The sequence below is a fragment of the Phalacrocorax aristotelis genome, chromosome W (genome assembly GCF_949628215.1).
Source record: "Phalacrocorax aristotelis chromosome W, bGulAri2.1, whole genome shotgun sequence".
NCBI classification, from domain to species: domain Eukaryota; kingdom Metazoa; phylum Chordata; class Aves; order Suliformes; family Phalacrocoracidae; genus Phalacrocorax; species Phalacrocorax aristotelis.
This window is the reverse complement of record NC_134310.1, coordinates 28975519-28985411: the sequence shown is the minus strand read 5'-3', so window position 1 is coordinate 28985411 and position 9893 is coordinate 28975519. Positions and strand designations below refer to the sequence as shown.

The 9893-nt window shown below is 61.9% G+C and overlaps 1 protein-coding gene across 1 annotated transcript; it reads right to left on the bottom strand.

Annotated features, from left to right (window-relative positions):
* Nucleotides 1-1037: 1037 nt before the first annotated feature.
* Nucleotides 1038-5923, bottom strand: TMEM221 (transmembrane protein 221). Its single transcript, XM_075077069.1, has 3 exons — nucleotides 5524-5923; nucleotides 1877-1962; nucleotides 1038-1614 (listed from the first exon to the last, which is right to left on the bottom strand). The coding sequence occupies exons 1-3, from the start codon at nucleotides 5829-5831 to the stop codon at nucleotides 1097-1099; spliced, it is 912 nt and encodes a 303-aa protein (XP_074933170.1). The 5' UTR covers nucleotides 5832-5923; the 3' UTR covers nucleotides 1038-1096.
* Nucleotides 5924-9893: the final 3970 nt, after the last annotated feature.

Genomic DNA, 9893 nt, shown 5'->3' with positions numbered 1-9893 from the left:
GAATCGGTGGCCTCCCTTCGCTCCCTGAAGTGCTTTACTGATTGCTGAATGATAAGGAATTGGGGAAGAACCAAGCGTGCTGCTGCTTGGGGCCTAGGCAGGGCTGGCAGCGTGGGGCTGCGAGTAACCAGCAAGGCGTTTGTCAGCGCAGGGACGGAGCGAGCTAAGCCTGCCTGTGTTTCACAGCAAGAGCTGCTGCCTTTAGTACTCGTGCTTTCTGCCCTGCATGCAGCAGAGGACTGGCAGTGCCAGTGCAAACCCCTTCGCACCTCAGCAATCAGCACTGTTCTCCTGGTGGCACCCAGGTAATCCCCAGGGAGGTCCCTCTGCCACCGAGCAAAGCCGGGCACTGGGGAAGCCCCAGCACAGCCCCTTTCCCTGCTAAGACCCTGCTTAGCAAGGTATGTCCTGCTCAGAGGGTGGATGTGCTGGTGACCGAGCAGCAGGCTCTCTGCCACCCCGAACCCACCCTCTGTGGCTTGCAGGCTGCTCTGGCTCCATCTCACTTGTTGCTCCTCCATCATCTCCTTTGGTTCCTTACACCTGCCTGGCTGCACGCTGCGGGGAAGCCCTGCTGGGTCGGTTGTATGAGCTGTCTCAGTGTCCTGCTGGCTCCTGGGGGTGGCGGAGGCAGGAAGGAGGCAGGGGAAGGGCAGGGAGGTACAGCCAGCCAGAGAAATCAGCTGGGATCTGCTGGAGAAGGAGGGTAGGTCTGTTCAAGGACAAGGTCTACTCGCTACTTCTCACCCAGCTGCAGCTGGGACAGCCATGGGGGTCCTGCATGCGTCACCGCCAACGTGGTCCTTGTTCGTGGCGTGGCAAGTGCCAGCAGCATCGCAGGAGGGGCTGGGGGCTCAGAGCAGGCGGCCGAAGGCTTTTGGCTTTGCGAGGGGGTGGTGTCTCCTCAGTAAAAGAAGCAAAGAGCATCAGGCAGTGGCTGTGCAGACCCCCAGGTGGGAGGAGGGGGGGAAAAGCAGCCATTCCCCTGCTCTGGTGAGACATGACCTATATATAGCTCTAAACAGAGATGCAAATCGTGACCCTGGTGCTTGCAGCTCCCCTGGGACGAGATGAGGCAAAAAGGTCCCACTTCCACTCACACCAGAGTCGAGTCCTTGCCTGAGGCTCCGGGTTTACGTGACAGCACGTTCCTCATCTCCTGGGTGATGCCATTCCAGGGCTTGCCCTGTGCCTGCAGCAGGCCCGACTCTGCCGACAGCGTCCTGTGCGTCCGGGGCAGGTTGTAGCTCTCCTTCTCCGAGCAAAGCCCGGGGCTGCCCGAGGAGGTGAGATTGCTGCTGGCTGGAGAGCCCAGCTGGGATTTATGCTCCAAGAAAGGAGGGAAGGAAAACTCCCGGTGGATCTCGGGCCGGGATCGGGGTGCGGCCGTGTTCTTGTTGTTCAGATCGCTGGTGGAGGATTCGCCGTGCTGGGCGGAATCGTTCTCGTACAGCGTGTGAGAGGCCTCGGAGCGGCTGCGGCGTGAAACCTGGGAAGCCCGTACCAGGGCGTGCGTCACCGTGATCAACAGGACGATGATGCCGGAGGAGAGAATACAGGCACTGGCAATGCCGGCCTCCAGTTCAAACAGCAGCAGCATGTAGATGGCGAGAGCTGGAAATAAAGGAGAGTGCAGAACATCTTGAGGAACCAGAAGGGCTAACGTGATGCAGCTGACCTGCAAATTTCATGCCCTGGGAGGGCTGGTCACCAAGAACAGAAAGTCTGCGCTACAGGAACGAGCTGGCAAAGGCATTTGCAAAACAAACCTGAAGTTGAAGTAGAAACCCAGCAGCTCACAAGCACTCAGCAACCAGTGCAGGATGTATGGTCTGGGCTGAAAATGCACAGCCCCTGCTGGGAAATGAGCACTTGCCTGTTAGGTAGACCGAGACCCCGCAGCAGAACAAGCCGATGGCAGTGTGGCGAACTGTCCGGCTGTCCAGAAGGAACCAGTCTGCCCTGCAAAAGAGGTGAGAGAAACACAGGTTTGTGTAGTCTCCTGGCCCTGGTGTCTGCACAGGAAAAACACTGATGCCCTGTCCCCTGCTGAGAAACTGAAACACTGGTTTTGCATAGAGAAGAGGTTCAGAGGCAGGTCACAAGCCCAAGGACCTCTGCTGAATTGGGGTTTTCCCCGGGCTGCTGGGTTGCACAGCTCTGGGCTGTGGTGCTCCCACTCTGGGACAGAAGATTTTGAGATCACTTGAAATATCAAATTTTGCCTGCCTGGTTCCTTGGAGCCGTGCAGGGTCTCAGGAGAGAGAGACAAATGGCTGGAGGCTTTTTGCAGGTGATTTGACCCTGTTCAACAAATCTTGAAGAGCAAGTGAGGAACAAAACTGAGGCCTGTCAAGCCCATCTCCCCTTTAAAGAAAGAATGACAAGTAAAGTGCTGGTGCATTGAATTAAGCAAGGCCAGGTTCACCCTTGGGATTGGATTTCTGTGCTCAGCTCAGATTGCAAGCCTTTTGTCCGGAGGGGGCTTGGTACTTGGATTGTGCTTAAAACACATGAAAAGACCAGCTCCTTTCCAGCAGGGCCTTTGTTTCCCACCCAGCACCGACCCCTGCGCCTGCTGCCTGTGCTCTCTGCCGAGCAAGCCCACAGCCCCGGCACCGACAGCCCTGCTTGGGCGTCTTTGGAGCCAGAGACCTGGCAAACCTCAGTCCTCGCTGGGCATTGGAGGCTGCCGTCACCAGAGGATGCCTCTGCTAATTGGGAGAGCGGGATGTGGTCGTTAGGGGATGCAGCGAGGTGTGGCAGATGGGTGCCAGGCGACTCAGGGGGTTGGAAACGTGAGTGCTCGGGGTGGGGGGTGATGGCAGGGAGGGCTGGATGCTGGGAAGCTGCAAACAGTCCCTCGAAACAACTGGGCGTGCACAGGGCATCGCTGGTCCAGCTGGCCACCTTCAAAAGTCCTCAGGAGCTGGCTGGAAACACGCCATGGTTTCGAAGGGGCAGCAGCACAACCATCCTCCTGGCAAGACCAGCGCTCGTGTTGTTCCTCTGCAACACCAGCTCCTTCCACCCCGCGGGGTGAATCCAGCGGCTGAGGATGCTGTACCCTGGCCCAGTGCCCCCCCCCAGCAGGGCCTGGCCCCCTCTCCTCTTCCCGGGCTTGTTGTAGCCCCTCAACCATCGCTGCCCGCGTGGGGAGCCGTGAGCCGTTAATAGACCCTGGACCCGCTCCTCGCTGCCAGCGGGGAAGAGCAGTCGCTTTGTTTTATTAATTACCTGAGTTGGGGCGGGGGGGATTAGTGGGGAGGAGAAGGACTTTGTTTGGAGCTGGCTTAGACTATTGAGTGCAGCGCTGAGAAGCGGAGCGGTAATTCAGTGTGACAGGCCCAACGTGGGAAAGGTCCCTGGGACGTGAGCGGGTCCCCTAATGAAACCGGCGCTCGGTGGGGCCAGGCCAGCTCGGCCACGAGGAGATGGCGGCTAACGGTATCCCACGTCGCAGGGGAGAGGGGCTACATCCTGATGGCACCTCCTGCCTGGGGCAGCCTGCACGCCAGCACCCCTGCGTCCTAAGAACCTGCCCTTTTCTTCCCAAAGATGAGCGTAACCTTCAGGTCGCAGCTGGGGAAACTGAGGCACGGCCAGACTAAGTGAGCCGCTTGAGATCCCGGGCAGAGGGACACCAGCCCAGGGTTCCCAACTCTCCCACCGCCTCGTATTGCCTGCAGCAAAGCCAAAAGCAGCCTCTTGCTTCGCCGGGGCTTGGAGCAGAGCACAGAACTATTATTTAAAATAAAATTGTTTGGGAGCGGCTTCCCTACTTGGTGAGACACGCCAGCGGGGCCCGCAGCCGTGCAGCGATGGTTGCTCTGTCCTCAAAGCCCTTGAACATGTCGCTGCTGCTGGAGTCCGGGCTGTCCCGCGGGCGGCACGCTCCCTCTCTCTACCTGTGACTTTGCATCTGGCTGCCTGATTAGTGCTGCTCCTGCTTCCCCTCGGGATTTTCAAAGTTGAACCTCACAACTTCGAAACTGAGCATTTTACAGCCCAACTCAATACCAGATCTCGGACAACTTTACAGCTGATGGGGAATTTTCTGCTGTAACAGTGTTCCAGCAGAAACTCAGCCCCACAGAAAGCAGAGTTTGCTACAGGAGCTTTGTGTTGTGTTTATTTTGCGGTTTTTATTGTGTTTATTTTGCTCCCCTTCGTTAATGAGCACACTAAGCGTCAGCCTCGCTTGGAAGATGCTGAGAGGAGATGCTGCCACTTGCTGGAGTGCCTCCAGCTGTCGTGCTCTGTGAAAGCATGAGGCATTGACGGGATTGTCTAATTAGGGCCAAAACTAACTGTTGAAACATTATCATTTCCTTTAAATTAGTTTTGACTTGCTTAAGTCAGAGCGGTCCCAAAATGGCCCCGTGGGGACCAGCGCATGAGCTACATGGACGGGCCTCCACGCACAGACTGGTTTCCACCAAGATGCTTTTAAATCTGATTATTTGTACGTTTCTTTTTTCTTTTAACCCAGGATTAGAGCTGGAGCTGGCCCGGCCAGAGCTGGCGGAGGAGCCGCCAGCCCAGCCCAGGTCTGTGCGGGGGGAATTGCTTTTGAAAATGGTTTTGCAAGTGTAAACGTGCTGGTAATGATTAAGTCAACACATGTCTATGGTTAATGATCCCAGGCCTGCGGTCACAAGCGGCCTGTGCAGCCACACCAGCCGTCACCCAAAGAGCCCGCTCTCCCACTGCAAAGGGACAAATCTTGGGTGCTCCTGAGCGTCGCGGCCAAGCCCGGCATGTCTTCCCTGCCTCAGCCCTCGCGCTAAACTGGGCTGGCAGGCTGGCGGGACCCCCCGCGCTCCTACAAGTCCGGAGAGTGACCCAAACACACGGACTGGGTTTACGCAGGGATGTTATCAGGGAAAAGAAACGGCATGAGTTAGTGCAGCCAGGAGCATGGGCTGCTACAGCCTTGCTCCTAGCCAGCACAGTCGCTAAGCACAGCTGCACCCCAAAATAAGGGGCACATTTACGGTGGGGTTCATCAGCCAGAGGTAACCCTGCGTCCCGGGCGGGCACTGCAGGGATGAATTTTGTGATATCTAAGTACTCAGTGAGTGCCAGCAGCATCACTCGACACCCCCAGCCCCCTTTTGCAGGGGCAGTGATTCGGGGAGCCCTGGCCAAGGCCGGATCTTGGGGTGCAGGTGTCTGCAGGGCTGTGCGAGAGACCACGCCGAGGGCACAGGCACCCTGTGGCCAGATCCCAGGGCAGCGGCACTGCCCTGCACCCCTCACCCTCCTTGCACCCCCTGAGCCCTTCTCGCACCCCTCGCTCCCCCAATCCCTTCCACACCCCTCCAGCACCCTCCCTCCCCTGCAGACCTCCTTTCTCCCCAGCCCCCGGCTGCCCCCCAGCCTCCCGGTGCCCAAGAGCCCTCTGACCCTCCCCGCACCGTTCCCCGGGGCTCCAGAGCACTTGGTCCCCCGCCCTTAACCCTCCCGCACCCGCAAGCCCCGGTGCCCCGCGCGTCCCCCGGTGCCCCCCGCCGCTCTCACCGGTCGGGCCCGGGCTGCCCCCGGCACAGCTCGGTGCTGAAGTAGCCGTGGAGGAGGCAGAGCAGGAGGCAGCTCACGTTGAGCACCAGGCAGAGCGCGGCCAGCACGGCCGACAGCGGCAGCAGCACGGCGGCCGCCGGCTCCGGCAGAGCTCCTCGACCGGGACCGGCTCCGGTACCGGCACCGGGACCGGCCCGCCCCGACGGCAGCTGGAAGATGAGGCTGGAGGCGAGCAGGGCCATGGCGGCGGCCAGCGTACCGAAAAGCAGCAGCACCGTCAGGGCTCGCTGCGGGTAGGCGGCGGGCATGGCGGGGCCGGTACCGGCAACCGGGGAGGTACCGGCAACCGGGGTGTGCGGGGGGGCACCGGGCCGGCAGACCCGCTCCGCGCCGCCGAAGTTGCGTGCGTTCCCCGCCCCAAACCCAAACACCCCCCCCCCCCCCGCCGGTGCTGGATCTCGGACCGGGAACAGGCACCGGGCCGGGAGCACCGCTCGGGGCAACCGAGCTCCGGTCCCGCCGGGCGGGCGCCGCCCCCCTGCGCTGCTCCGGGCCGGGGCGGGCCGTTCCTGCCTCCCGGCACGGCCCCTCCCGCGGGGGCTGCAGCCGAGGGGCCCCCCCGGGCCGGGACCCCCGTCCCCGGGCGGCTCCGCCCAGCGTCCTCCCCCCGCCGGGGCCTCCCGGGGGCCGGTGGGGGCTCGGGAATGGGGGGTGGGGGAGCAGGAGCGGGGGGCTCCGAGAGGCCCGTCTGGGCTGGAGTGGATGAGCAAAGGGGTGGAGGGACAGACGGACGGAGGGACAGACTGACGGAGGGACAGGTGGATGGGCAAAGGGGTGGAGGTACAGACGGACGGAGGGACAGACGGACAGGCAGGTGCCACAGCGGCTCGGAGCGGTGCATCCCACCGCTCCCCTCGGCTCTCCCCGTTCCCAGGGCCAGCCCCGGCTTTCCCGCTCCTGGGAAAATCCTGGGATGAGCCCCGGCAATGTTACCGCGGCCTCGTCGTAGGGCGAGCGGGGATGGGGACGGTGAGGAGGGGGCACCACGGCGGCCCAATCCTGCTTCCCCCCAGGAAGAGGCGCCTTCGGCCTCCACCTGCTGCGGGAGCACCCTCGCTGGGTCAGGAGAGAGCCCCCAAAATGTTCTTGTTCCCTCAAGGCTGAGAAAGGCCCCGCGAGGCGCTGCCCTGCCGTCAGCCACTGACCCTTGGGGCCGGCACCAGTTTCCCGTGTCTTATAAATATCCTGGGAAGCAGAAGCATCTTTTCCCCTGGGATTCACCCTGCCAGCGGGTCCCCCCCACCGGGAATCGGGGAGGATTTGAGGAGGATTAATTCAAGAAAATTCACTCTACAGGTCACCTGTTACCTTGGGAAAGCCCCTGCGCCTTGGGAGCCATGGGGAAACTGAGGCAGATTTAAACCCTCAGCCCCCAGAGCAGCAATTTCCCCTGCACATGAGACAAGGGGACATCGGGGTCGGGCCTTTCCATGCACGTCCCGGGCACCCGGCCAGCACCAGGCCAGGGGACCAGGTGCGACGCTGACTCCTCCAGCCTAGTGTCATCAGCGCCTGGCCCGTGCCCAAGCCCGGCTGTGGGATCTGGACGGGGTGACCTTTCCGTCTGGCAGAGGAGCGCTGCCCGCCGCGGCGCTGCCGGCCTTCCCGTCCCGCGTGGGTGGTTCCCGCTGGCACCCTCCGCTCCGGCCGGAGCTGCGCGGGACACGGGCTATTTTGAAAGCTGGTGTGTTGGCCTTGGCAGGCAGCGCGGGTTTGGCTCCTGGCTCGTTTCCAGCCCCGCTCACATTTTTGGCTGGGAGGGGGGGTGTCAGTCCCTGGGCCCATGTCGCTGGCACTTGGCCCAAAGTCCCCAAACCAGCTCCCAGTGACAGTGTCTCTGTCTCTTCCCCGTGGCTGAGAGAGTGACGGGGCTCAGCCGTGTCCTACAGGCTGTGTCACTTGGGGTGCAGAGCACTGCTGGTCTCAGCCTGGGGCACCCAGCAGCTCAGGCTCCCCAAAACCCCAGGATTTTGGGGCAGGAAGGGCCTCAAGAGGGAGCTCAAAGCTTTCAAGCTGCCGCCCTGCAGCTTGCAGGGAGCAGCCAGGCAGAGCCCAGCCTTGGGATCCCCTGACCTGGGTGGGACCAGGGAGCCCAGACGCCCAAAGAGGGGGTTTGGGTGCTGCAGCTGGAAGCAGGTCTTGGCCAGGCCAAGCCCCTGGACAGCCCGAGGTGAAGGCAGGGAGGTCCCACGCCCTGGAGGGGGGGCAAAGGGCCACCCTGCGCGTCCCCAAACCCCATCCCAGCACAGAACAGGGCATCAGGATGCTTTCTTGGACTCCTTGGTTGCTGGGACGCTGCTCTGCGATGCTCTCGCACTTCTGTTCTCCCTCCCACCACCTCTTCAGGATCAATTAAGATTATGAGCAGGGCTAATTAAAAGTCTGCTAATTGCACTCTGAAACCCTCTATAAATCATGAGCTTTAAAAGCAGATCTGAGAAAGATGTCATGTCCTTTCTGCCAGCACAGCCTGCACCAAAAGCCTCGTCCAGAGAGTCTCCATCTCTCCAGCCCCTCTTCCTGAGCCCCCCAGGGCCGGGATGGGACCCCCAGCATGGTCCAGGTGGAAGGACATGTCCCCACCATGGGACTGGTGTGGGAGCTGGTTTCCAGCGAGCCCTTGATAACCCCCTTCCCACCTGCTGCCCTGGCAGCTCCGCTCACATAACGGGAGCTTGAGAATTGCATCAGTTCCCCCTCGCTGCTGTAAACACGGGTGCTCCCCACGGAAGCCCTGCACGGAGCGGCTCCCAGTCAGCCCTTCGCCTCCCTGCTGCGGCCAGAGGGAATGGGACCCCCGGTGCGGCCACTCGCCCCACGGCACACAGCACCCACTTGGGGGGTGCCTGGTGGATTGTGGGCTCAGGGAAACCGGGGCCAAGCATGGTGGTCATGGTCACCCCTGCGGCCACACCGTGGCTTTGCCCCCGCCGAGGCAGAGGTCACACAAGGACAGGAGACAAGCGGGGGCGTGAATTGGGCAGTGCCTTCTCCAGGGCTGATTTCGGGGCCGGGTTTGGACCCGGACACAGAGCCAGGGCACATCAGCATCCCTCAAGCCTGCCTTCTGCTCCCCGCCGCGGGGAAAAGAACCTTCTCAGCCCAGCTTCCCTGCACTCTTCAGCCGAAATACTGCCTCCCAGCCCCGCTGTGCTATTCCCTTCCGTCAGACCCAGGCTGTCCGTGGGTCTGTCACCGCGTGACGGAGCAGCATGTGCCGCCCTTCACTTTGCGAAGTCCACTCCGGGTCATCTTCATGGGCTTCAAGCCACAGGATCCACAACCACCTGCATCCTTCGGTCCCCGCTCGAGATGCTCGGGTGCAGAGCAGGTTCCTGCCACCTTCCCCAGACTGGGAGCGGGGATGGTGCCGGGAAATCACAGCCCTGTACTGTCCCAGGTGTCACCGGCACCCGTCCCACCCTCCATGCGGGGGGGGGGGGAACACAGCGGTGTTGGGGTTTGCAGCAAGCTTGGGTTGCTTTTTTGTTGAAGCAGGTCTCCGGCCAGCGCGCCAACTGCGTGCAGAGGTTTCGCTCAGCGTCCCCAGCACTTCCTCGCAGCCTCCCTCGGATTATGTCACTGTGGTTCAGCGGCCCCCACGCAGGGTTCCAGGGCCACCCGCTGCAGGGTGGCCTCGTTCACAGCACGGGGACGGGCTGGGGGCAGGATTGTGGGGCAGCCCCCCCCCCCCCCCCCCCCCGGGCAGGTTGCTTCATTTATAAAAATAAAAGATCAAACCGAAAGGGAGCACGTTGGGATGTTTCCTTTTGGAGCTGCAAACCAGGGTGGGGTTTTGAGCTGATGAGTTTTTTTGCACTGTGGTTTCGCCGATCCGTCGGTGTCCTCGGGGACCTGCACCCCTCAACCTTGTGGCTGAGTGGGCTGGCAGTGCTGGAGGGGGGTCCCCTGAAAGCAAGATGGGGGGTCCCAGGGATCTGGTGTGGACCAAATGCAGAGCCTGGCCCTAAACCTGTGCCCAGGACCCCTCCAACTCAGCCCGAGCCTGAACCCCCCGGCAAAGGCACAGCATCCTCTGGGACCCCCCAGCTACAACCCTCATCCCAGCCCCCCAAATTCCCACAAACTCACCCACATCCTCCCTTGCCAAATCCCCTATTCCAGCCCCCCAAGTCCCCCCAGACTCACCCCCGTCCCAGCTCCCCGGATCCCCCCACCCAGACCCCCCCCAGCCCCTCCACTGCCCCCAGCCCCCCCAATCTCCCCAGCTCTCCCCACCCCTCCCTTCCACCTCCACCCCGCCCCGTTTCCCGGCAGAGGCGGAGCTATGCAAACAAGTCCTGCTGTAT